General features: G+C 51.3%; 2 protein-coding genes and 1 pseudogene across 5 annotated transcripts; 2 read left to right on the forward strand and 1 right to left on the reverse strand.

Moving 5' to 3' along the window:
* The first annotated feature begins 1,498 nt into the window (after positions 1–1,498).
* On the forward strand, positions 1,499–15,672 carry LOC120673002 (annotated as a pseudogene). The gene is made up of 6 exons (XR_005674452.1): positions 1,499–1,924; positions 2,025–2,411; positions 12,957–14,132; positions 14,586–14,710; positions 14,808–14,949; positions 15,048–15,672. The product of XR_005674452.1 is annotated as a patellin-3-like (transcript).
* A 4,239-nt stretch (positions 15,673–19,911) lies between these two features.
* On the forward strand, positions 19,912–21,106 carry LOC120676751 (protein STRICTOSIDINE SYNTHASE-LIKE 10-like). Its single transcript, XM_039958077.1, has one exon. The coding sequence runs from the start codon at positions 19,988–19,990 to the stop codon at positions 21,014–21,016; it is 1,029 nt and encodes a 342-aa protein (XP_039814011.1). The 5' UTR covers positions 19,912–19,987; the 3' UTR covers positions 21,017–21,106.
* A 2,228-nt stretch (positions 21,107–23,334) lies between these two features.
* Positions 23,335–25,430, reverse strand: LOC120675819 (5'-3' exonuclease-like). 3 transcript variants are annotated; one of them, XM_039957029.1, is made up of 6 exons: positions 25,022–25,346; positions 24,949–24,973; positions 24,724–24,855; positions 24,395–24,629; positions 24,073–24,295; positions 23,335–23,848 (listed from the first exon to the last, which is right to left on the reverse strand). In XM_039957029.1, exons 1-6 carry the CDS (start codon positions 25,315–25,317, stop codon positions 23,737–23,739), a joined length of 1,023 nt encoding a protein of 340 aa, XP_039812963.1. In that variant the 5' UTR covers positions 25,318–25,346; the 3' UTR covers positions 23,335–23,736. The 3 variants fall into 3 exon arrangements, with proteins under 3 accessions (XP_039812963.1, XP_039812962.1, XP_039812964.1); XM_039957028.1 differs by having other exon boundaries at positions 24,949–25,430; XM_039957030.1 differs by lacking the exon at positions 24,724–24,855 and having other exon boundaries at positions 24,395–24,671; positions 24,949–25,346.
* Between the last annotated feature and the right edge of the window lie 1,781 nt (positions 25,431–27,211).

The raw sequence follows: 27,211 nt of genomic DNA on the forward strand, positions 1-27,211 counted from the left end.
GGATTCCCCGCTCCGATCCTAGCGGTGGATGGATTGGGTTGTTCGCTCGTGGCTGACTCCCTTAACTACCCCGGGGTGAAGTGGTTTCAGCCAGGACGCCTTCTAGGAGCAGCAGTAGCATAACTGAAGCTCAGAAAAGGTTCAGCTACCTGATTTCTTTTTGTCGCGACCAGCACCAACGATAACAGCCAGTGAGACGCCTCTCCGGAACTCATCGGGGCCGGTTGGCCGCCGAACAGTAAGTGCTGTTGGCGCAGTACGGTAGCATCCCCTCTCCTCTCCTCTCCTCCTACCGTCGAGCAGGAGCAGTATCTCGCGTCGCCGTCAGCGTTGGTGTGTCTCTCGCCCACGCTCATTCATCGTGCCGCCCCACGGGCGTTGAGCGGAGCTGTAATTGCGAAGCCAACAGAACAGTTGCCGGGCATTTAACGCGCTGAAAAAGCCGTGAGCAGCCTTTTCGGCCCCATGGTACCGCGCCCCTCTTTTTTTCTTCAACCGGGCCTGCGGTCACCGTCCTGCGGCCCACCCGCCCGCCCGCGCTCTCGTAACGTCGACACACGCTATCAAAAAAAAACGTCGACACACAGGCGAGGTGAGAACGACCCGGGTGATCGGAGCCCGTGGACGGACGGATAAGATAACCTCTCCTCCGCGCCAGCACAGTAACACACCGGCTTATCCCGTTATCCGTTCCGGGATCGAACGGACGGCGAGCCGATCGACCGTCCATTGTCCGGGCGGAGCGGAGTAGCAGCTGTTCCCAACGGAAAGGGTAACCGGGGCATGTTCGCTTTGACCCGGGGGAGGGGGGGGGGGCTATAGTCTATGCGATCCGCGCCCACCAACGCTACCAAATTCGGCAACCCACACGCGAACTGGCGAGCGCGAACTACCTAATCAGGACTTGATTATTGGGCTGGCCACACATGACAGGAGAGGAAAGGGCCAGGAGCACAGCTCATGCGGTAGCTAGCCAATCGGTGGCGGTTGCTCCACCAGAATTTGGAAACAAGTACCAAACCGATTCCCTCCTCTCATCTCATCGGCCTTTTCCTAATCATGGACTGGCCCGCCGGAATCATGGCTATCCGGTACTGCTGTGCTGTGCTGTGCTGGGTTAGCTAACCACCAGGGGAAAAAATGACTCCAACGGGAGAGATTTGGGGGGGAAAGTACTAGTAGAAGCAACTGCTAGTGATACAACTGTAAGCGTGACTAACAATCTAAAGTTGTTTTTAGGAAACTAACAATCTAAAGTTGTGGTGAAATCTAGACGACCCCTGGTTTTGGAGTAAAAATTTTTGGTTCACATATTTATCCAAGAGGACTCACCCGCGCTCGCGCGAGCGCGGTCAAATGGCGCGCGCCCTGTAGGGTCCAGTCAATGGAGGGAGAAACCAGGAAATAAAAAAGAATAAAATCCACTCCCTCTCCCACCAGCACGCACCGCCTGGCTCCCATATATACGCGCTCCATTGCTGGCTCCTCCTACTCTATCTTCCCTGTTTTATAGCCAAGCGCCAACGCTCAGGGACTCCAGCCCAAGCTCGACTCGTGGAGCTCAGAGCAGAGGCGCCATCCGCCAAGAAACACCTGCGGCTGCGGCTGCGGCTGCGGCGGCGCGCGCCAGGACCCTAGGGAGCAGCAGCAAGCTCGGCCCCATGGGGAGGTCTCCGTGCTGCGAGAAGGCGCACACGAACAAGGGCGCGTGGACCAAGGAGGAGGACCAGCGCCTGATCGCCTACATCAAGGCGCACGGCGAGGGGTGCTGGCGCTCGCTGCCCAAGGCCGCGGGCCTCCTCCGCTGCGGCAAGAGCTGCAGGCTGCGCTGGATGAACTACCTCCGCCCGGACCTCAAGCGCGGCAACTTCACCGACGACGACGACGAGCTCATCATCAAGCTCCACGCCCTGCTCGGCAACAAGTAAGCGCCTTTTTTTTTTTGCCTGTCCGGTTTCGCGCGCTCGCTCTGTTCTTTCCTTTCGGCGGGTGATTGATCGGTGGTGGATTGATCGCGCGCGCAGGTGGTCGCTGATCGCGGGGCAGCTGCCCGGCCGGACGGACAACGAGATCAAGAACTACTGGAACACGCACATCAAGCGCAAGCTCCTCAGCCGCGGCATCGACCCGCAGACGCACCGCCCGCTCAGCGGCGGGAGCGCCGCCGCGGCCAGCGGGCTCACCACGTCCAGCACCGCCGGCTTCCCGTCCCCCTCGCCGGCGCCCAGGCCCGCGCGCCCGGTCATCACCATCCCGCCCAATGTGATGTTCGCGAGGGCCGCGCCGTCCGAGGACGGCCACAGCAGCAGCGGCGGGAGCACGGACGCGCCGCGCTGCCCCGACCTGAACCTCGACCTCGACCTGTCCGTCGGCCCGCCGAGCTCGCCCCCCAAGACGCCGGCCGCCGCCGCGTCGACGCCCACGTCGCAGCAGCAGCAGCAGCAGCAACGGACGACCATCTGCTTGTGCTACCACCTCGGCGTCCGCGGCGGGGAGGCCTGCAGCTGCAAGACCGCGTCGCCGGCGGGGTTCCGGTTTCTCCGGCCGCTAGAGGAGGGCCAGTACATATAGGAGGCGACGTAAATCACAACACTAGTCAGGCAGAGGCACCCAAGAAAACCTGTAAAAAACAAGGAAACAAAGTTTCTAATGGAGATGACTGATGTGGATGATGGGAGTATCATTTCGCATGTTTCTCTTCTTCAGTACCGGTTGATTGCTTCCTTTCCGTTTCCTAAGCTTGTGTAGAGGTAATCGATTGGAGAATCTTGTGATTTGCGCATCCGATTCTGGCGTACGCTTTGCCATTTGGGCCATGCGGGGATATCCAACGTTCCCTGGGAACCGCCCCCCGGAGTTTCGGGGAAATTCCCTCCAACGATTTTCTGTAAAGCTCTTCCTATATATGGGGGAGTTGAAACTCTCTTTTATATATAGGGTGAGTTTCAACTCCCTCTATATTTTAATTACACCGCTTCTTCACGATATTAATCTCGTTTGAGCCCCGTAACATGATGATAATGTGTATTATGATAGTACAAATACTGTATGATTTTTTAAATTAAAAAATGTTAAATAAATAGTTAATTAATGAGTGATAGTATGTAGAGGGAATAGATATGGGGGGAATGGTTGGAGAGAAGGAGATAGGGGGAGGAATCTTTTAGATGGATGTAGTAAAATATAATAAATAGTACGTTTGGGAGGAGTTGGAGAGGGAAAATGGTTGGACATACCCTAATACATCATGCGATGCGCTGTTGGTAGGTAGGAGTACGCAGAAAGTATTTTTTTTTGTGTGCTCCAGGGAAATAAAGTGGAGTACTGCAAAGATAACATGGACACATGGTGTGGCAAGTTAGGCACCAGAGAATTTTTGGCGAAACTGACATGGCTTTGTTTCCCCGGAAAGCTTTCTTTGTTGTTTAACCGTGAGAGTGACATGAATGGAATCGTGGATGTGGCGTTGTAGTGGTAGTTAGCCAACCAACCTAGGTAGGCCGAAGGTAAAAGGACAAGGGTAGGATAGGTAAAACACAAGGGATAACTGGATAAGCGAGCCGACCGGCTGCTGGATTCCAAGTAATCCTCCAAATTTACAGCGAGTTTTATTTTTGCAACAATAGTACTAGCTAGATTCCTTCTCTTTGACTTTTTTTTTGTTTCACATTGTTGAGCCAGTGAACTTTCGGGGGGTGGGGGTTGGTGGTGTCGTGTCATACGTCATATAAATTTGTGCTTGGTGATGCTGCTGCGTTCACACAGATAGCGAGATGAACACGTTTATGTAAAACGCCACTGTAATTGTCCGGAGCTGCTGGCTGGTAAGGCTGCTAGCACGAATGGCGTCATGAAACGCATTCCCGGTGAAAAGGAGAGGATCGGACAGTCTGAATCTTCTTTTACTTTTGAGGTTCGTCCACCACACCACCACCTGTCACCCTGGAAAAAAAAACTAGGTTCTTTATCCTTGTGTCAAACCACAGCCGAGTGTTTCTTGCAGGCAAGTCCGACGTGGATGTGGAAATCCTTTTGCCGGGCTGGGCTCGCCCAATGATCGCCGCTTCCTCTACGCCTCGCGCCGACGACTTTCAAAGCTCTTGACATTGTTGGCTCCGATCACGTACTACTACTGCGTACTGTACTATGCTGGTTGGTATTCCCATACCTGATGATGAAGTTTCACGGCGCAGCTCTCGCCTGAAGCAGCTAGGAAGGTTGGTTAACGGGTCCCCATCGCAAAAATTCCATGGGCATTTGCAAGGTCAAACATCTGCTTCATCCGCCATCATGTTCGGAAAAGGGAATATTTGAAGTCCGGCTCCGGTTTCATTGCCGCCCCAGGATGAAGAGGTCAGGATATATAATTATGACCCGCGCCTACCGCTCTGATTTGCTGAACAAATGTGGCATGTTCCTGACGGCTACAATGTGAACTCTCCTGGTGGAATGTACCGTGACTTTTCAAACTTCTAACCACGGCGCGTCTCTACGATCTGCATGTAGTATAGTCGCCGAGAGTTTACATTTACCTTCGTCTCGAACCTATGTGCAGGGGATCTCTGAGATTTCCCTTTTCTTTTCCTAGCGTGGAGGGTTCCGTTGCTTGCACACCAGAGCAGATCACGGGTTGCTTGTCAGTGACCGTTCCTGCTCCTTTGGGCTAGGCTGGAGGTTCTCCTGCGTTTTTCCCACGGTGACCCCCGCGGCGAGATACTTGTGGCAGCGACGGATTCCGTTACCTGTTACTTCGCGGACAAGTACCTCTACCAAACCGCTTTCTTCCCCTCGCCAGTCGCCACGACGCTCACGCTTCCGGGTTCCAACCCACCCGTCGTGTCCGGACACGGGACAACCCTCCCCTCGCCCGCCGCCACAAGCTCCGCAGCAAGTTGGCGCGCTGCGTCCACCACCGTGCCGTCACCGCGTGGAGCGAGCCGCGCGCCCGTGAGTGATATCGGCTCGGCGCGGCCCCACACGGGGTCCGAGGTGTGTGCTTTTCGGCTGCGTGGCCCGGCGAACCCCCACAAAAAATCATTAGGCCATGTTTAGTTCCCAAAAAATTTCAAGATTTTTTATCACATCAAATTTTTGGACATATGCATGAAGTATTAAATATAATTTTAAAAAATAACTAATTACATAGTTTAGCTGTAAATGATGAGATGAATTTTTTGAGCCTAATTAGTTTATAATTAAACACTAATTATCAAATAAAAACGAAAATACTACAGTAATAAAATCCAAAAAAATTCACCAACTGAACACAGCCTCAATCAGGATGGGCCCGTCCGGGAGGTTTGGATGAGGACAAGCGGGGTCTGAAGTGGAGAGCATCTGCGGGGCGAGGACGGGCGGGCGGCAGCAAGTGCCGCCGCGCGGAGAGCAACGTGCGATGCCGATGCGGTGGTAGTTGCTGGTTGGTGGGCGGATGACATCACCGACGACCGCCCGCACCGTCGCCGCCTCGCCGGCGCGGCCTCCTTTCGCCCGCCAGCGAGATTTCCGTGTCCTGCTTGGCTTCGTCCGGCCGTCCTAGATTGATTCCCCCGACGCCGCGGCGCCGAAACGTAGCAAGAAGAAGCCACCACATGGCATGCTAACGGGACAGATCGAGTGGTTCTTGCTTGGATGAACAGAAGCTTAAAAAAAATGGAGAACAGACCCAGGCGTCCAAACTAATCCTATAATTTCGCGCACCTCTTTGGCGTGGATTAAGCACGGATTTGGCGTTGATGTCATCGCTGCAACCGTGGCGATATTAACTGACAGCATCAGAAAAACCAACACGAAATCTGAATGATTGGCCGGGCCAACCTGTGCCGGTTTAGGCGTACGGTTGCTGGTTCGGCCGGGAAAGCTGGCCCGAATGATGTTGCTGCCGGACCGGTGCCGCAACGGCGAGGTAGCCATCGTGCGCTCCGAAAGGCAGCTGTCCGATCTCTGCAGTGCCGCGTCCCTGATGGGCAGATCCCACCCGTGCCCACACCAGCAGTGGCACCAGGACAGTGAGGCATCTAGCTGCAAGGCACTTGTTGCCGGACCCACGCTTGCAAGTGGAGTTGCAATGGCGCTTTTCCGAAGCAGTCGCTCTGTTTCTTTCTTTATGGCAGGCTCAAGCTGACTGACGGAGTTAACAGTCTTATCAGCGGTTAAACAATTTGTACACGCTCACATCCAAATGCCCAAATGTTTCTTATTCAGGGACTATCTTTGTCGTGATCAATCATTCAGTGGAAAACCAATGGGATCAGGGCTTGGAAAAATTCAACATGAGGCAAGGGGGTTCCCAATAGATTAGTACTAACACGTTATCGTTTAGTACTAGCCCCAGCGGGATGGTTGGCTCCGCCATAATTTAGCGGCAGGCCATAGTTTAGCACGGTCATACCTACCATTTTGTCCAAACACGGTGTGAGCTGTGGGCAGGGCCATAGTGTAGCATCAGATTGTCCCTAGTTATTCTTCCAAAGCGTCTACCACGGGCAAGTGACTTGGCAGTACGCCAATACCTCCTCTCAGAAGCCGTAGTCGCCTAGTCGGTACTCTCTAGTGATTGCCGCCAGCGAATGGCATGCAGCAACAGACAGAATATTGGGTCACTGTTGAGTGTTGAAGAACCTGGTGCTAATAAAAAAAAAATTGGTGCTACTACGGTGCTACCATTTGCTTGGATGCCAGATCAAAGTTTGACCTATTTTACTCTAGTCTTCCAAAAGGGTATTTGCAAAATTATACTATCCATATTAGCTTTCTCTTAATCGTTTCCATGTAACAAAAATAGGAGTATATAAAGATGAGAAATGTCCAATTTACACCATCGAACTATCAACAAATTCTAATTTCAACATTTAACTACAAAATCGGATAATGAGGGTCATCCAGTTGTCGGAACCGGACAAATTTCAACATTTTCAAAAGTGGTTTTGTATTTTTTTAAGAAATTAAAAATTCTCATTAGATCTAAAAAGGTGAAATTAATTTATTTTAAATCAAAAAATATGACAGTCACCAATACCTACAAGCAAACAAATACTAGAAACATGAAAATTTTGGATAATCCGGCTCATACGGTGAGTGGTCGATAATCGGACGACCAATTGCTATCCTCTCGTACGACTAAAGCTGTAGCAGAATCGGACATACTGTAATAATTGCATTGTGCTTATTTTGCACCGATGCCTCGCAGAGGCCACGGTACGTGGCTGCAAGTACCGCTGAACCCCAACTGTATTGAGGCATTTCCTCCACAGCTGCCTCTGCGATCTTCTGTGCGTAAGGCACGAGCACCCTATCCACATAGGCCCCGTGTGAGTTGTTGAACATTATGTATCCAAACAACCACAACAGGTATGCCTCAAGGGATCGAGTGACGCTATCCTCATCAGCATCATGTGCCAAATTGTCGGACTGCATAGAAAATATGAACATTTATGAGTACATGATCAATTATAAAATAAAGCCATAACTGCACTAGTCAAAAGCATAACTCTAACATTACTCATAACAAAATAAGATATGTACCTGGAACTGCAGAATCCATGACTTGGCAGGCCCTGTTGCTTTTGGGTGCTCCTCTACATCAATCGCGATGTCAATATTTGCAAAACGCTCTTCTAGACCGTCCAACCATGTAGACGGATCAACGTGAGGCCCTACGGCATCTTCACTGATAGGAAGACCCAGCAGCATCGCAACGTCCTGTAGGGTCGGTGACATCTCCCCACAAGGGAGGTGGAAGGTGTGTGTCTCAGGCCTCCATCTATCAACCAGAGCCGTCAGTAGGGACCTGTCCAGCTTTGCCAAACCACTCTCAGCAAGACGGCCTATAATAAGAAGACCAGCCTCACTCAACCTGAAAAGTAGAACGATCAAAGGTAAGTACATTATGTAGGAAACGTATACGAAACAAACGTATTCTCAGAAACATAATCCGACGACATATCACCTGGGCACCCATCGTGGGTCAACAGGAATCAACTCTGCTGGTGGACGTGGATGCAGCACGTTAAGTTTCACGCGCTGAACCACTGCAAGGAAGGACCGGTGCGACGAGTCTATGACTCGGTCAAGTAGAGCTGGCGTATCTTCGGCCATACCTAACACAAAAAATATATGTTTTCTACATTTTATACAATTTATTTGAAATTTTTATAAACTTTTCTAGCATTTTCTAGCATTTCCTACAATTTTTGTACAATATTTTTTTATAAATAAATCTTTCTAACATTTTCTACAATTTTTCTGCATTTTCTACAATTTATCTAAATTTTTCATATATTTTTCTAGCATTTTCTACAATTTCTGAGCATTTTTTAAAAATTTTTCTCGCATTAAACAATTACTCAATACCAAAAAAGGTTGGTAAACCTAAATGGTTTTTTCTAAAAACTAATCTTAATTCTACATAAATTATAATAAAAACAGTACCTAAATCGCTAAAATATCATTACTGCTGCATACACTAATTATAGAATTAAACATAAAAAAAATTTAGAATAAGAAAGTTGAGAAATATTTATTACCTGCGGTTCGAATCCAAAATCCAGCAGGGCTTCGCCGCTGCAACTCCCTCCCTCACCCCTCCTCCCTCCCTCCCCCTCTCTGGATGTCGTGGGAAGCAAATGAGAGGGGAGGGGAGAGATAAGCCTTTTATGTAGAGGGGGGGCCTGCCGCCCCCTTGCCGGGCGGCGGGCTCCCCCTGAGGCCAAAATACAAATAAAAATAAATTTTATTTACATTCAGGTCCCTACTGCCCGGCAGCAGGGCGGTAGGGGCTGGCCGCTCCGCAGCCGGGCGGTAGGGGTACATAACTGTAAATTATGAAGCCGAAAATATATTTAGGTAAAAAATAATTTTGAAAAATAAAAAAATAAAAAAAACGCTAGCGCGATGACGATGATCAGGTAGGAGACGGCCCAAGTGGGGGACATTTTGTTGGGCCAGCCCAGCAAGCTGGCACCGCAAATTATCTGATCCATGGACCCATGTGGTGAGTGTTGCTTTGGCCATCCATCTTCGGTCCCTAACGGCCTTGCGCACCTGTACATGGGCCGGAATTCTGCTCGAAACAGAACCGCCGTAAAATTCCCGTTTCCATCTCGTTAGGGCCTTTTGTGTTAGCAAGTATCTGTGCCCGGAAGAAATCACTTGCTTCCATATGATGAGATCCAGTGTCACGTATGCCACTCGAATGCGTTTTCTTAAACATTTTCTCCCCCCCCCCTTCTAGCTAGAATATTTCATCCTTCGTGTGGATTTTTTTTCCCTTTACGCTAAAAGAAATAGTTATCTCCGGTTGTGATCATTTCCTCTGTGCGATGATCGATCAGAAATGTTTCTTTTTGCGAGTGAGACGAAATCTTTTGCTCGGGCAAAAAAATTCCGTCAGTAAAAAAAATTACTTTCTCCATGGGCCTCACCTAGTCGCCACATGCGACATATTAGGGTCACCTGAAGAGATCACCATCATGTAGAGAACTCATCAGGCCCTCCATCCAATTCACATGGCGGCTAGTGCCATAAAAGAACCAGCAATGCCAAGCTGACAGCTCAATTCTCCTCCCATCAGAGGCCACTAGTAGTAGTGAACGTCGAAGCAAACCGACAAGGTAACCAAGGCCAGGGCGTACCGACCTGCGCAGATCGACATGGATCGTGACGGTAGGATCCGGCCGCCGCTGTCCCCAGACTGGCAGTACCCTGCACGCTGCCGGCGACGACGCGTCGCCGGTCGGCGCCCACGCACACGCACCATTACCTGTAGCCGCACTGTACTACGCGACTAGACGGGAACGAAAAAAAAAGAACACGACGAGATACCCATCATGTGCCGGCCCGTATGAACGTCTGATCCCTGGTTCTTTCGTCACGACGAGGCACGAGTGCACGACAGGTCGCCGTGAGGCCGGAGTCCCCGTCTCGGCTGGCTCCGGCGGCCGCGCGCGCAGCGTAGTGGAGGCCACGATTTGGACGGGCTTCTTCAACCTCCGGCCAACTTGTTGGCGACCTTCTGAATCATTAACGTAGCTCTGATGCTCTAGGCTGCCTGTGCCTGGGACGGTGCTGAACCACCCTACATTACACTATCCGCTAGCTAAACTTCCTTTGAAAACTTCTCCGATTCGCCGAGCTGGTGGAGGGGCAAGACGCGGGCAGGCAGGATACGGGGGAAGACGACGGATTATTTGGTCAGGTTGGTTGGGCTGCCGCTCCCACCAGAGTACCCGACGCCCCCAGCGGCCAGGAGCCGAGCTGTACGCGGACCTTGTCACACACGCAGGGCCTCCTAATCGCCTACTGCTACTAATTAACACCGGCCGCGCCGCATTCAATCGTTGCCGTCGCGATCAATCATCATCCGTTTTGCCATTTGCTTGCCTGGATCAATCATTGCCATTGCCCCGTTTTCTCTTTAGGATCGTTGGGACCTAATCCTGTACCGGCATTCCATTGCAGACTTTGGTGTCATTGCACTATTTTTTGGAGAGAGAAAAAAAACCCAAGATGGATCTCTCCCTCTTTTTTTGCTGGATTGTACCAGGAGACAGGCGAGAGGACCATACGTCTGAGCAGTGGCATCATGGTGATGGGGACGGGGTTCTTTGCTCAGCAGGCCGGAGGGTTGTGCGCCGTTGCGCAAGAGATCAGTGCCTTGCTTTGCTTGTGGCCGTACGGTGTTAGGGCATTGATGCGTGCCGATGAGGGTCGTGGGACGCCCGCGTAGGTCACGGAAGTTTTGGGCATGATGATGTCCAGTTGTCAGCCAGCAGATTGCTGCGCGGAATCGTGGTGCCCCTCAACGCCTATCAGGCACACCAGATGGGAGATGGCACGCACCATTTCCTCTCTTTTTTTCCGTTGGATGGATGATGGGCTGTCAAAGGGATTCCTTTCAAGTTTAGGGTTGCCAAATACTCAAATGTACGTTGTACCAACATTATTCCTTCCCCCCTTCTGTCTGTTAGTGGCACCGAATATTTTTTTGGAAGTAGGTATAGGTAGGTGCTTCGACATTCCTGGGTCTCTCAATCTTTGTGTTTTAGGAAAGAAAAATGCGATGCTGAATTACTGCAGATGCCTTCCTTCAGCCTTGTGCCAAGTGATACACCGATACAGGAGCAAAGCATGAGCTGCTGTGATTTCTGTCTGCAGGAGAAGAAATGGTTACAAACTTGAAGACGACAGTGGGGTAGTAGACTTTCAAAAAAAAAAAAGTGGAGTAGTAGAGCAGTACAGTCCGATCCAGCATGGATGCACCACCGGGGCCGTGGAAAGCGGCACAGCCACCGATGATCCGACCCCCTTCCAACGTCTAGATGGTCTTCCAGATGCAAACCGTTCCGTTCCGTTCCGCATTGGATTCTTGCAGCAGCGGAGCAGAGAAAAACAAAGGCGCCACCGCTCTACCTGTACTCCATCTCGCCTAGGATCCGTTCCGTGCATGCCCACGTTTTGACCCGTGCCGTTGCGAGGATCCGTCGCGTCCGTATCTGAAGAGAACAGCAGGGGGTGGCGCTTGCTGGCTCCCTGAACCTGAAGAGCTAGCTACCTGTCAATCGCTCTGCAGAGCAGAACTAGCTGCCGAAACGGCCCTGCAACGGACGCCTGATCAGCTGACCTCATGGCTGCCCAGGCCTTGCCAGCACTGTTACGGGCTAACGGCGGAGGAGTGACCCAAGTTTCAGGTCGCTGATGCGCCGGCCGGCAGACGTGGGCAGGCAGATCGGTGCCGTTTTTCTAGTGGTTGCCGCCTCGTTTTCGCCGATGGCCTCTCAAGTCAGCATTTGCAGCGACTAACCCCCCGGACGTTCAGGGTCGTGCTCGCGGCTGGTTAGAAAGACTGTGGGCGTGAGAAAACAACAGTGGTTTTTTTATATAGTACTATATAGAATTGTCTGCTCGTGCGGCGGATGGAGATTTGTTTCTGGAAGGGGAAATGGCGACGATGGATAGAGATGAGAGAGCACGGAGCTTGTGACGTGACAGCCCCTCCTCGAATGGCTGCTGGTGGTGGCAAAGGACCAGGATAGCTTTAGCTGTCCTTAGACTGTCCACAGTGGAAGGAGGAAATGAAGGAACAAATATACTATTTGACACTGTAGATGTATTGTTTGGCACTGTAGATAGAGAGGATGTGGGAAATGAGGAGGGAGCAAATTTGCTCTTGCTCCCTCCGCTGTGGTCAGCCTTAGTACTGACAAAACAAGGCTCATACAAGGAGCACGTAGTCGCATTAATCGCAATCACGTAGTACGTTCACGTCTCTTGGTTTAATACCCAAAAAATTACTGTTTCTGTGTTACGACAAGGACAGGTAATTTACATTACTGAAACACATATTGCAACTTGCAAGGTGAACTGAGTGTTATCCTGAATTTTATGCTATCTACTACTTTATATCAAAATCGTTTAGGGAAAATACCAGTACTTGCAAGGTTTAGGGACTGGTATTTTCTCTGCATCTGCTTTATATCAAAATCACGTCAAAAGCAAATTGTCAGGGCATTATATTGCCCGACATGAAGCTCTAGAATTTCAAATTTTCTTTTGCGCTAAATCTCCGCACAACGTTTTACCCGGACAAAATAAATTGAGCTTGTTTTCTTAAAAAAGATCCGCTCACTAATCGGGGCTAACCCGCCGCCTGAAGCGGGGCCCACCCCAACGAGCCACCTATTCTATTCTGTTCCGCCTTCCTCCGGCCGCCCCCTGCTCGGTGCCCGCTGCTCTGCTCTTCCAGCCAGCCACCGCAAAGAGCGCAGCAAAGCTGGCCACCCTCTGACAGCTCAGCTCCTCCCAAGCTCCCACTCCTATATCTCTTCTCCCACCCCAAACCCTAATCCCCAGCCCAACACCTCTCTCTCTCTCTCTCTCTCTCTCTCGTTCGTGCGCGCAGGCTCGAAAGAGTTTCCAGAGCGTACCTGAGGGGGATGGCAGAGGAGCCGCAGCAAGAGGCCGCCGCCGCGGCCGAGGTGGTCGTGACCGAGGCGGCGCCGGCGGAGGAGGAGAAGAAGCCGGAGGTGCCTCCGGTGGCGGAAGCGGAGCCCGCCGCCGAGGCGGAGAAGAAGACCGATGAGGCGGCGGTCACCGCCGACGATGCGGGGGCCGGCTCGTTCAAGGAGGAGAGCAACCTTGTGGAAGACCTGCCCGACCCGGAGAAGAAGGCGCTCGACGAGTTCAAGCAGCTGATCGCCGCCGCCCTCGCCGCCGGTGAGTTCAACCTGCCACCCCCGCCGCCGCCGCCAAAGACCAAGGAGGAGCCCAAGGCCGAGGAGACGAAGACGGAGGAGCCCAAGGCTAAGGAGCCGGCCAAGGAAGAGCCCAAGACCGAGGAGCCAGCCAAGGCCGAGGAGGCGGTGGAGGAGCCCAAGACCGAGGTGGCCGCGGAAGTCCCGGCGGAGGAGGCCAAGACCGAGGCGCCGGCCGAGGAGACCAAGGCCGAGGCTGTTGCCGAGGAGGCCAAGCCGGACCCAGAGGAGAAGACCGTCGTGGTCGCCGAGGAGGAGAGTGCCACCAAGACTGTGGAGGCAATCCAGGAAACAGTCGTGCCCGCCGCCGCCACCTCGGAGGAGGCCGCGACGCCGGAGGCGGAGGCGGAGACGCAGGCGGCCGCGCCTGAGCCCGTGCTGATCTGGGGTGTGCCGCTGGTGGGCGACGACGAGCGCACGGACACGGTGCTCCTCAAGTTCCTGCGCGCGCGGGAGTTCAAGGTGAAGGAGGCCATGGCGATGCTCAAGTCCGCGGTGCTGTGGCGCAAGCGCTTCGGCATCACCTCGCTCCTCGACGCTGACCTCGGCCTGCCGGAGCTGGAGAACGTGGTGTTCTACCGCGGCGTCGACCGCGAGGGCCACCCCGTGTGCTACAACGTCTACGGTGAGTTCCAGGACAAGGACCTCTACGAGAAAGCCTTCGGCGACGAGGAGAAGCGGGAGCGCTTCCTTAAGTGGCGCATCCAGCTCCTGGAGTGCGGCATCCTGTCGAAGCTGGATTTCGCGCCCAGCGGCATCTGCTCCATGGTGCAGGTCACCGACCTCAAGAACTCGCCCCCCATGCTCGGCAAGCACCGCGCCGTCACCCGCCAGGCTGTCGCGCTGCTCCAGGACAACTACCCCGAATTCATTGCCAAGAAGGTAACGGCTCTCAGCGTCAATTGAATTGTTGATTTGGAATTTTGTTGCTGCATTATTAGGATTCAACGTTGCCACAATGATTCCAAAAATTAGTGCGGTAAAGTGAAAGATTCCAATTTTGCGCAAATGTTGTTCAACGTTGGGACTAATGATTGGGCCAAAGCTTATTCTTTGGGTACTGTGATAAAGATTGAACCTTTATAGTGTCATGGACTTTTTTACTCTGATCCGGCTGGTTTGAGTTGACTGTTGTCGGTTGGTATGTGCTTTGGTAATCATAATGTAGGTTGGGATCTTTTCCCTTTGTTAATTTTCCATATGATCAGGCTTAGGCAACTAGTGTGTCGAGACATTGTTTACTGTCAGAGCTAACAAGATGAAGTTCACTACATCTTGAGAAGTTTCTTCAAATACCGAATGGAATTTTAAATTTGTTTGGTTCACCTTGTGCAGGTGTTCATCAATGTGCCATGGTGGTATCTCGCTGCCAACAAGATGATGAGCCCGTTCCTCACACAGCGCACCAAGAGCAAGTTTGTTTTTGCTAGCCCGGCCAAGTCAGCAGAGACTCTCTTCAGGTTTGGCACCAAAAAATTCAAAGTTTCTGCTTATTAGACCTTCCTGGCATTATGTTCCTAAATCCTAATGTATTGCCTATCTTATCTCAAAATTCAGATACATCGCACCTGAGCAAGTTCCAGTCCAATTTGGAGGTCTCTTGAAGGAGGATGATCCTGAATTCACCACCTCCGACGCGGTCACCGAGCTCACTATCAAACCCTCATCTAAAGAAACCGTTGAGATCCCTGTCACCGAGGTTGTTCTTACTAAACATCCTAATTCACTTGTCATGAACATTGCAGAGTTCTCATGAATTGCTGTTACCTACTGTTTGCAAATCTACGAATTTTGCAGAACTCCACAATTGTATGGGAACTCCGGGTGCTTGGTTGGGAGGTGAGCTATGGGGCAGAGTTCACCCCCGATGCCGAGGGTGGATACACTGTCATTGTTCAGAAAACCAGGAAGGTGCCTGCCAATGAGGAACCGATCATGAAGGGAAGCTTCAAGGTTGGCGAGCCCGGCAAGCTTGTGCTAACTATCAACAACCCTGCATCCAAGAAGAAGAAGCTCCTTTACAGATCGAAGGTGAAGAGCACCAGTGAATGTGGGCGAGGCCTCCTGGGTCCTACAGTTACATGACCAACAGTTCACCTGAGCATGATAGAAGAGAGAAGAAACCTTTTGGTTTGGTTCGTTAATTTATTGGGTTTGCTGGTTTTTGGTTCACATTCTATATTTTGTTTGGTTATCGACCAAAGTGAGCTTGTTTTTGTGATAGTAGCTGGGAAGAAGTATTATGACATTGTGATGGATGGTTGTTGAGGAGGGCTGGGGAGCTAAAACTGTGAAGGACTGGGGAATGTCTGCTCCTTTGTGGATGTGTCTGTACATTGCATCTCTGGATTCTCATTGATATCATGATATGTTAAGTTTAGGAGTACTTGTCTCATCATAATTCAATCCATGTTACTCTGCATGTTGCTTCTCTTCATGTCCTTGTCCCTGTTAATGGAACCCTGTCTGCTGTCCCTGGATATCAGGATCTCTATGCTCCCTCCAACCATTTCCATGCTCATTTGCTGGAACAAGTGGGATGTCCTCAAGGTAACCAGCTGCAGAGATCATAATGTCGAGGTCATGGATTCACAGAAACTACTGCTTCGATCATATCCTGATGGCTGCACCTAGGATGAAACTGTCTGGCTGCCAGTGCCATACCCTGCTTACTGACAGCGCTGCACTTCTGATTAGGGAAAGGATTATAGAAAGCAAACCACGTTTCCATCAGTCTCCTCTGCATAGACCACGCCTACCTGGGGTGCCCTCCAAAAAACAAGCAGCAAAATGACAAGGCTGCAGGCCAAACGGAAAAGGGTGGGACGGGCGCTTGTGCAGCTAATGATGGGCGTAAACTAAGCGTGGGTGGTGGAACATCCAGAGGCGGGCGCCGCCGCTCCTTCCAAGGCTGTCATCTTGGTCCTCAAACGACAGCATGCGAAGGAAAGAAAAAAACCCCAAAGCGACGGAAAGCGGGGCCGGAACAGCTGTTGCAAATAAAGAAGGCGAAATAACATGGTGGCGGATTGGATGGCTCCTCTCCTCCTCTGCAGCAGTTGCAAGGCGAGGAGGAGAAGACGACCCCAACAAGGCCAGCAGTACAATACTACTCATGTCCAGATTGGCCATGTGCTCGGAGGCGCCTTTAATGGCCGAATCGCGAGGGCTTTTCGTTCTGTCTGGGGAGCTTGTGAGGCGCTGCCGATGAATAGGCAGGTCGGCAGGACCAGGAGCTGGGTTTACGGTTTACCGGTGGGGTTTTGGAGAGTTGGCATGTGCGTAGACCCGCATTTTTTTCTGGTGCTCTTTTCTTTCTTTCTTTTTTTGCTCTGCGTCTTTGTGCAAAGTCTCGGAGGGCCCGTTTTGTGGCCTTTTTAATCGTGGGAAAATCGACGGGTCATGATGATTGGCGGCGTTGACATGCAACTGTCATCTTATATTACTTTGATCTGAAAAAAAATGTAAAATGTCAATGATGGGATATGTTTAGTTTAGATCAAAGGTAACAACACTTCCCTACCCCATTTTGTTAATTGAGAAAACATGTGTTAGCAGGCAGTCTATAGCCCAGGATACCTGACAATCTCCTGATCAATCTACATTCACTAGTGTCCATTAGCAGCCAACGACAAATGGATGACAAACACAGCGACCCAAAGCAACATGGATACACACACACAAAAAAAAAATCTAAACCAAGACACACATAAAAACTCAACACGAATGAAGTGCTTACTCAATAGGAAGGAAGTCACGTTGCTCAATGAAGTCACGTTGCAACTTCCCCTCCATCTCTAGCGTTCATTTTCAATCCAACGCCTCCATCGTTTCCCAAGCAAAAGGGCCCAGCGGTCCGGAGCATTCCTCACATTATCGTCTTCCTCGCATCGCTCCAGGAAGCAGGCACGATCCTCTTCCCCAATCAGTGCGTGCTCGCGCAGCGCCGCTAGCCCCGACAGCAAAACGAGGTGTTCCTTGCGGACTGTCGCATTGCCCGGAAAGCCTCCTCGCCGCCATCCGCCCCGAGTCCGGCGAGCTCTAGCCATCGTCCTTCCCTTTTCATCGCTGATTTGCTAATAATCCAGGGCGTCGTGCCTGATAGCACTCACGCCTGTTGGAATCCAGGACCCTCACAGCTGCCTATCTCTCTTGCTCATGACACAAACACGAGGTAGAAGAAGAACAGTAGCCGGAGCACACAGGAATTTCCGGCGACGAACGCCGCGGAGCCACTGCTCCTGTATCTTGGCCTACATCTATTCAAAACGGAACCGGCCCTTCGCGTGTGATCCGTAGGACGTGCTCGCCATGAGCCGCTCGCTCGTTTGGACGACACGGACTCCTCCCAGAATCACGCCACGCACACAACTCCTCTAACTAACCAAGACCGTGCGTTCTACAGCTCCCTGCACACACACACGATCTCCCTATACCTGCACGTGACACACACATGCATGCAACAACTAACTCAACTCACGCACACCGTCAAGATTATTGCTAACAATCTCCCCCTAATCTTGACATGGTGTTCCGCTACTTGCAGCTCGATCCGTCGTCGACGCCTCGGCCACCAGCTGACCATGCTTCTCCGCTCTGCCGAGCTGCGCGCGCCCCGATGCTGGGACGCCGGCGCTGCTGCCGCCGCGCCGCACAGCGCTCCCCCGTTGGCGATGAACGACACCATCTCGCCGCGCACCGGACGCAGCTTCATCCTCCGGATGACACACGTCCCCAGGCGCACAAACGCCTTCTCCTCTTGGCGACACACGCCCTCGGCGCACATACGCCACTTCTCTGGGCGCCACACGCCCGCGGCGCACAAACGCTGTTGTTCTCCATTGCAATCGGCACTGCATGGCCATGACACGCTCCTACGTGCTTGATCCGGACAGCCTCAGACATATCGCCGATAGGATCACCGCCCTGCAAGTGGCTTCGACGTGCAACACACACGCTAAGCTACTGACAACATCAACTCGACGCAGGCACACACCCACGCCTCCACATGCAAGCTATGGACACACCCGTTGAGCTTGACGCACGACTCTTTGATGGCCACACGACTAGAACACGACGCACACACCCGCAACGCTTGCAGCGCGACCACGCACGAACGCGATCAGCCTGGAGACTCACGCGATGGGGCTTCAACGCCGCTAGGTGCCGGCCACCACTAGCAGGCCTCCGGCAAGGGGAACGAGTCCTTCACCTCCCATCTCCTCCGGGCCTCGCATCCCCGCCGTGCCGAGCCACTGCTGCCTCGCCGGCCGCGCACGACGCTGGCCGCCGCGCACGCCGCACACGCGCCGAGCATCACGCGCGGCCCATGCCACAGCCCTGTCAGCCGCCTCGCACGCCGCCACCGGCGACCCCGCAGAACGTCACGTTTGCGCCCTGCGGCGCGCTGCCATCCGCGGCCACGCCGGCCACCGCACCGCCGGCCGCCGCGCCTCTCCTCAACCGAGCTTTGATACCAATTGTTGGAATCCAGGACCCTCACAGCTGCCTATCTCTCTTGCTCATGACACAAACGCGAGGTAGAAGAAGAACAGTAGCCGGAGCACACAGGAATTTCCGGCGATGAACGCCGCGGAGCCACTGCTCCTGTATCTTGGCCTACATCTATTCAAAACGGAACCGGCCCTTCGCGCGTGATCCGTAGGACGTGCTCGCCATGAGCCGCTCGCTCGTCCGGATGACACGGACTCCTCCCAGAATCACGCCACGCACACAACTCCTCTAACTAACCAAGACCGTGCGTTCTACAGCTCCCTGCACACACACGATCTCCCTATACCTGCACGTGACACACACATGCATGCAACAACTAACTCAACTCACGCACACCGTCAAGATTATTGCTAACAACACCGCCCACCACACTCCACTTCCCGTACTGACGAAATGGTGGATGTCATTTGCCTCGATAGCTTCTCATTCTCGAAGCTCATCTCCGTTGCCGGTAGGAGCGCGGGAAGCCGGACAAGGGAGCTGGCCCCCTGTCGGAGGACTATACTTATGGCGTGCTTTCTGTACGGGTTCCTCACGATGGAAACTTGTAGCTGTTAGCCTGTTGCAGCGGTCTGGATGTAGCGACACTCGCTGGTGTACATGTCCGAGCTTAGCGGTGGCAGACCCTGCAGCGACGGCGATGGCCCTCCTCCCCCGCACCTCTTGCCTACCTGACCTCCACGGCTCCACGACGTTCCTACTGAATCTGGCTCCCCTTCCGATGGCGTCGCCCGCTTGTTGCTCCCGCTCGCGCGACCCATCCCTGCTTTTTGTCCTCCAAGATGGAATCCAATGGCGTCGTGTGGTTCTGCCGTCTGCTCGCCCCTTCCGTCCGCTTGGGCGGCGCGCGGCGAGGCTATCGCCCCTGTCAGTCACGCATCCCCAGATTCGGAACGCGAGCTGGGCGGCGTGTTTGGGTCCGACTCCACGATAGGATGGACCACGACGGCGGAGTCCGGGCTCGTCGAACTCGTCCGCGGCCCGAAGTGTCCGACACGGGTCCGGGTTCGTTTCGCGTTCGGCCTGCAGCTCCTAACGAAATCCCCACAACCAACAGCGTCCGACTCGGAGCCACAACGCCTTGCTTGGCGCCATAAAACTCAGGCCCGCCGGGGCGTCCCAGGAGCAACACGAGAGATCATCCTCTGCACGAGATTGACGGAGCAATAGCGTACGCATCGAAAACCATCGCGAGGGAGCTAGTTCGGCGACCGGCGCGCGGCATGGGGCGGCCCAAAACCCTGGCGGCGTGGCTCCTCCTCGCCGTCCTGGCCCTCTTCGTCGCGCCGAGCGCCGCTGCGCAGATCAAGACCACCGACACGCGCTGGAGCTTCCACCTCCCGCTGCCCAGCGGCGTGACCGGCGCCGAGAGCCTCGCGTTCGACGCCCGGGGCGGGGGGCCCTACGCCGGCGTGTCGGACGGGCGCGTCCTCCGGTGGGGCGGCAGCGCCGCCGGCTGGACCACGTTCGCGCACAGCGCCAGCTACCGGAAGATCCCGCTGTGCACGGCGGGCGTGGTGCCGTCGGAGGAGACCGAGAGCATGTGCGGCCGCCCGCTGGGCCTGCAGTTCCACGTCGGGACCGGCGACCTCTACATCGCCGACGCCTACCTGGGGCTCATGAGGGTCGGCCCGAGCGGTGGCGAGGCCGAGGTGCTGGCCTCCGGCGCCGACGGCGTCCCGTTCAACTTCGTCAACGGGCTCGACATCGATCAGGCCACCGGCGATGTTTATTTCACTGACTCGAGCGCGACGTACCCAAGGCGCTTCAACACCGAGATCATGATGAACGCGGATGCGACTGGGCGGCTGCTCAAGTACGACGCGCAGTCCGGCCGCGTCGCCGTGCTTAAGTCCGGCCTGCCGTATCCAAACGGCGTGGCGGTCAGCCCCGACGGCGCGCACGTCGTGGTAGCGCACACCGTGCCGTCCCAGGTGTTCCGGTACACCATCCGTGGCGCCGGGGCCGGCCGGTACGAGCTACTGGCAGACCTGCCGGGCTACCCCGACAATGTGAGGCGCGACGGCAAGGGCGGTTACTGGGTGGCCCTGAACCAGGAGAAGCAGCGCCTGGACGCGACACCGGCGACGGCCCCCGTGAAGCACTTGGTGGGTGTCCGCTTGGACGCTGACGGGGTGCAAACCGAGGAGCTAACGGCTGCCAAGGGCGTCACGTTGAGTGACGTGGCGGAGAGGAAAGGGCAGCTGTGGTTAGGGTCCGTGGAGCTCGAGTATGTCGGCCTGGTTGCTTGAGCTGCCCGCACAGTATCGTTGGTAGTGTCATTAGAGATTGTGTTAGGAAAGATATATATAGCTAGTAATATAGTTATTATAGATATATATAGGGAGTATGGTCGCGTGACTAAGAAGTAGTACCAACATTGTTATTACAATTAATAAAGTTCATTATATTTTTTTATCCTCAGTTTAATCTGGTATATGGTGTGTTAGCTTCAAGCTTGCTTGTGTTCGTGCTGGCAGCTACAAAGGCACCAAATCCACGTTCTTTTCCTGAAGTAAACCCTGCCCTGCTCACAGGATCGGTGTCATCCTTCCCGGTCCCTGGTCCAGCCATAGCTTACGATCACAATCCCGGCGTCAGCGCCGGCGGCACGCGCGGCGTAGCAGCGACAGTGAGCGAACAGTGCGTGCCCATGTCCATGAGTTTTACGCACACACGCGCGCGCCAAATCCTAGCATGGCCTCCATTCGATTTCCTTCAAGAACCAGCAGAAACCGTAGTCTCGTCGCTGCCCCGGGTCGGCGCCACTGTTTCTTGCCGTTGGAATTCAGAGGACGGCTCTGATCTTGAGTTGGGTGTACCTAGACCATGACGTGTGGGTACTTCGCACCAGAAACCGTACTGTCGATTAGGGAAAAGACGAACCAGATAGCAACAGACAGAGGGTAATGGACTAATGGAGGGAATGAAGAGAGGGCTGCTGAGTTGTTGTTAGCTTGCATGAAGCATTCAAGTGTGCTCTTCATTAGCTCTCTACCTCCATATGTGCAAACCGAGTACTACTGCCTCAGAGAATGAAAGATGACTAATGTTTTCACCTCCCATGTATCAAAGGTCACACCTGGGTACAGACCATCGTCAGAAAAAGGATAGCCAAAGGAAAAGGCTCAAGTGGCCAGTGGGCGAGGAAAGAAATGAGGAAAAGGCGGGAACCAAAAATGAAAGGGAGACTCCGGGGTTTGGGTTGAGAACATGAAAAGCTCTGCTTTTGCAAATCACAGCTTACAATTACATGGCCTGTAAAAGCACTGCTGCCTGCTTACACCGTTTTCAGCTGGACTATGATGATTAATGAGCTTGGGTGGGTGAGACAATCAGAGCAAGTTCAGAACTTCTGAACTAGTCCGTCTCCGGCCTGAAAATGGTTGGTCACTGGATTGTTGACCGTCCAAAGAAACATGAACTAGCCTGCTCTAAGCAGTTCCGTGCCACAAGGTCGGACCTTGGATTCCATTCCCATGGCAACGGTCGCAAAACCGATGTGCGCTGTTTGCAGCGCAGCACTGCTTTTTGGAGCCTCGCATGAGTAGGCTGGACCAAAGTTCCAACATTCTGTGTTTAGATCCGTAAAATGGTGGAAAAAAAATTACATCGGATACTGTATCACACTGTAGCATTTTTTGTTTATTTGTGGTAATTGTTGTCCTACTATAACCTAACTAGACTTAAAAAATTCGTCTCGTCGTGTACATCAAAACTATGTAATTAGTTTTTTTATTTATCTACATTTAATACTTTATGTATGAGACAAAAGATTTGATGTGATAGGTGAATAGTGAAGTTTGGAGATAGAAATTTTGGAACTAAACACAGCCCATGTGTCTTTCCTTGTACTGATGGATGACATGGCAGCGAGACACCTTTTGCTCCTTTCCTTATATTTTGCATCCTCGGGTGCTCAAGCCCAAACTTCAGAGCCAAATTGGCTTAAGGCATTAACTGATGCTGGAACAGGATGCTGCCCTTATTAGTGGCACCTGATGATCGCCGCTGCTAAGGAAATTCGGCTAAAGTGGAAGGAGAACAAATAAATCGACCTGACTGACAATTTAACGGTGCTAACTTCGTATGGGATGCCGAAGATGACAAGTGGCAGTTAGTACAAACTTACAGCAAAGTGGTTTTATAATCGTATTTAGTAATATACATCAAGGGAACATATCTAGTGTAAACCACAATTTTGTGAAAACCCGTGCAAACCACGGCAAAAAAGTCGTCTAAATTCAACAAAAAAATCACACATGTAGATAATATGATGATACACAACCTTATAAATATCTTGTCCAAACTCGACTTCGTTTGTGAGATATAAAAATAACAAATTTCTAACAAATCATCTGGACAACTTCCTGTCTTGAAATTTGTTCTTTTTATATCTCACAGATGAAGTCGAGTTTGGACAAGATATTTTACAAAATTGTGTATCATCATATCATCTAGATGTGTGATTTTTTTGTGTGAATTTAGACGACTTTTTTGCCGTGGTTTGCATAGGTTTTCACGAAGTTGTGGTTTACACTAGATTTGTTCCCATATATCAAAGAACAGCTACCAAGAATAAAGTACACTAAATATCGAATCTTCTGGCAAGGTACTGACTTATCTCAGAGCACAGTAGTACCACCATTACAGCTTGTTCTAGGAGATCCATCTACCTTCAAGCTTGTCCCGGACAACATGTACCACAAAGACAGTCGTTACAAACCTCTTTGTGGCACACGGCTTCAACCTGGGTGGACTACCACATTCACATATTAGAGGCAAGAATGTGTGATGACTACTACTTTGGAGCAAGGATATAGTATACACAAATTTTTCAGGAACTGCCCCCTTCAACGTTTACACATCCCTCTTTCCTTGTTAAACCATGTGGTTTGTGAGGGAGGAATCCAGCTGGTCCAGATATTCGATTATATTGGCTATTTAGCTTCTGCCTTTTTTTCGAAAGACCTTAGCTTCTGCCTTCGATGTTGAATTTATGGATGAAGTCAGATAGAACACTGGTGTCATTGCATGTGTTCCTCGTGGATAACCAACTGTCATCAAGCTGAACATTTACATCCCTGGGGCAGGAAAGGAGTAAGTTGAGCTGTTCAGGTTTCATGCAGCATCATTGCAAAATAAAAATTTATCCACACTCCCAGCATCCTATTTTTTGCATAATGGAAATTTCATCATGCAAGGCAAGAGCGTAACCGTTAATAAAAATTTATCACAGAAAACAAGGCATGAGTATAAAACATGAAGCACTTCACTTTTTGCATAATGCATAATGGAAATTTCATACCTTTTTAGGCTAAGTATTTCATAATTTTTCCTCAAGTAATCAGCATGCTTAGTAAGGGCATCCTGAGCATAATCCTTGCCAACAGTTCTAATTGCAGCTGTGTTTAGCAAGTTTTCTAATGAACCATGTTTCTGCAGTAGTTTCACTGCAGTCTTTCTACCAAATCCCGGAACCAAGTGCTGGATTCCTGGAACACCATCGGCTTCATCACCCATGAAGCACCCTGTGCAGCATAACTTCCAATTCATTAGTTGCTCAAATATAAGAGACTCCCAGCGCTTACAAAAAAAATCATGGATCGATACCAAAGAAATATACTCACGAAGGCTTAAATCTGCAGTTGGATCACATTTGTATTGAGCGACATAATGCCTTAATGTATAGAAAGACCATCGCCCAATCTCAGGAATGGGTATAACTAACTGAACATCTTCAGATATCAGCTGCTTGAAGTCTTTATCCGGTGATGCTATGACAACTCTATAACCTTTCCGTAAAACCTGTTCTGTCAAGGTAGCCACCACATCATCTGCCTCGTATCCGTGTACTCTTACAACCTGAATGTGCCGTTTCCAAATTGTCAGATTCAAGAATTCGACCTGAGAAACATTCAGGGAGTGCATTAGTTTAAGCATGTGCTGGTTCACCCACCGGGACATTGCATTCGCGGAGAACATCGACGACGCGCGAGTCAGCGCCGGTGCCGACGCCGCGAGCTCTATGAGCCTTGTACGACGGCAGCAGCCGCCTCCGGTACTCGTTCCCCCCTTCCCCGTCTAAAACCTAAGGCCAAAAAAACTTTCAGAAGTCAACTAACGATGGCTCCTCTTTTCTAGAGTCCGGGAGGGTATGCCGTATGCCGGTATGCGTACTCACAGCGACGACGGGGTCGCGGAGGCTGACGTGCGCGAAGAAGAGCGCGAGCCAGCGCGCGAAGGCGCTGAGGCTGCGCTGGGATCCGCGGAAGCAGAGCGGGTTGACGTCGAGGAAGAACACGCGGGGCTTGGTGCGCTCCGACAGGGCGCCGTCCCTGCCCGCCAGGTCCTTGCGGGAATGCCTCGCCGACGGCGGCGCGCTGGAGACGGCAGAGGTGGAAGTAGAGGGCGAAGAAGAGGCGGTGGCGGCTGGAGTCGCGACGAAGCGGAGTGCACGAGATCTGTGGGGCGTCGCTACCCCTGCGGCGGTGACCGGCGACGCTGCGACCGCCCCCACGGCGGGCAGCGGCAATGTCAGCGACGTGGGCATTGCGCTCGGTTTGGTAGCAGCTGGCAGCAGCGGTGGTGGGGAAGTTGTGGATAAAAGGGCCGAAACAAATAGTGAGAGAATTTTTATGGGCTGCTGGACAAGCCCAGACATCGCTTTTGGGTCAAAAGCTCGTACCGTTTGTGTGGGCTATATTCCTTTTTGTAAGTATGAAAGGCCCATAAAAAAAACCATCGGTGTTTAGAGAATATCGAGCTCCTATCTCATATTCTCATCACTACAAGGATCTCCAAAAGAAAAAAAAAACACCACAACAACTCATCACCGCATTTCATAGTGCGCAGAGGCAACATGTGCTACGAAACATTTGTAAAAGGAATAGAAGAGCATCATGCCCACAACTTACCAGTTCGATCTGAAGACGATCGGATTCATGGGCTGTGATGTGCGCTACACCTTCCGTTCCAAATTATTGAGCTATGTTGTGTGTTACTTCCTCTGTTTCAAATTATTAATTATTTTATTTTTTCTCAATTCATAAACTTTATTACCCATCTACATGTTATTATATCTATATACATAATAAAATTTATAAATTTAAAAAGCTAAAATGACTAATAATTTAGGATGAGGGAGTAATGTTTTGTGCTTTGCGGCTGTTTTGCAATCTACTGCTCAGAAGTCGGAAATCTTAATATTGCTTCACGCGCTGAACAGAGCCATGGTTTTTTTTTTTGAAAATTTGGCAGGAGCGCTGCTGATGCATTTAAGAAGGAAGCACCAAGTTCAGTTCAGGAACAATAAAAAATTAAACCATGGTTCTTAAGCAAGGGTATTTGCTCTGCTGGCATGAATAGCAGGAACACACGTGTCACTAGAGTGTAAATTGGTGACTCTTAGATGTATTTATTTTTTTTACTCAAAATTTTGTACTAGTTTTTCTAATATGATTTCAATTTTAAAAATTATCATAAATATCTGAACTTTGGGTCTTCTCACCTTTCCCCTGGCGTGTAGGTTCATTGAACCTGCCCAAGATCGTGTGGCCGTTAGGACGGGAATGTTCCGTATCGCTATGACGTCTGCGGTGAAGCCAGACTCGAGTTCATTGCCCTTTTCTTAAGGCCCTGTTTAGTTCCCTTTATATGTAAACGCAAATTTTTTTTGCGAAGGAATCTTTCCAATTTGAAGTACTAAATGAAGTCTATTTATAAATTTTTTTGCACAGATGGGTTGTAAATCGCGAGACGAATCTAATGATGCTAATTAATCCATGATTAAGCAATAATGAGCGAATGATTATTGTAGCATCACTGTTGCAAATCATGGATTAAGTAGACTCATTAGATTCGTCTCGTGATTTACAGCCCAACCATGCAAAAAATTTTATAAATAGACTTTATTTAATACTTCAAATTAACAAAATTCATTCGCAAAATTTTACTTTTTTGTGTTTTTGCGTTTACAGGGTGAGAACTAAACAGGGCCTAAGTCTCTTTCCCTGCTTCTTGGCCAAGGAGGCAGTCAGGCAGGGACCAAGGAGCGCATTGAATATTGGTACACGCTGTGCTGGAATCGAAGGCCGTGTGCGTACTGCTGCCTTGTGATATTCTCCATCGATGTCGGAATTCGCACGCTACGCAACTTTGAGCTGAGCATGAGGAATCAGCAACGAAACAGGTGGATTAGTTTAAGGCACGCATGTACTAGGTTTCAATTTGTTTAATTTGTCAGCATGAAAGTGGACACGATGTGATTGTTAGTACGCTCTGAACCTTGCTACGCACCGCAGTCCAGATCCACTGTCAAGCCTTCGAACTCAAAGCTTTCCTTTCAGATTATCCGTTCAATTCATAACTGGAAAGCGCTCAGCGTGGCAGAGATGTCGAGGGCCAACCGTGATACTGTAAAGCACATTTTTAGATTGATATTGTGG

The sequence above is a fragment of the Panicum virgatum genome, chromosome 5N (genome assembly GCF_016808335.1).
Source record: "Panicum virgatum strain AP13 chromosome 5N, P.virgatum_v5, whole genome shotgun sequence".
Classification (NCBI taxonomy): Eukaryota; Viridiplantae; Streptophyta; class Magnoliopsida; order Poales; family Poaceae; genus Panicum; species Panicum virgatum.

What these genes read in the sequence shown, in the direction of transcription:
- LOC120676751 (XM_039958077.1), top strand. Translation starts at nt 19,988, where the DNA reads ATGGGGCGGCCCAAAACCCTGGCGGCGTGGCTCCTCCTCGCCGTCCTG.
- LOC120675819 (XM_039957028.1), bottom strand. Translation starts at nt 25,428, where the DNA reads ATGTCTGGGCTTGTCCAGCAGCCCATAAAAATTCTCTCACTATTTGTT. An exon ending in TCCGCGACCCCGTCGTCGCT is followed by an intron (nt 24,856 to 24,948) that starts GTGAGTACGCAT and finishes TTTTGGCCTTAG; the next exon opens with GTTTTAGACGGGGAAGGGGG. An exon ending in TCCGCGAATGCAATGTCCCG is followed by an intron (nt 24,630 to 24,723) that starts GTGGGTGAACCA and finishes CGGCACATTCAG; the next exon opens with GTTGTAAGAGTACACGGATA.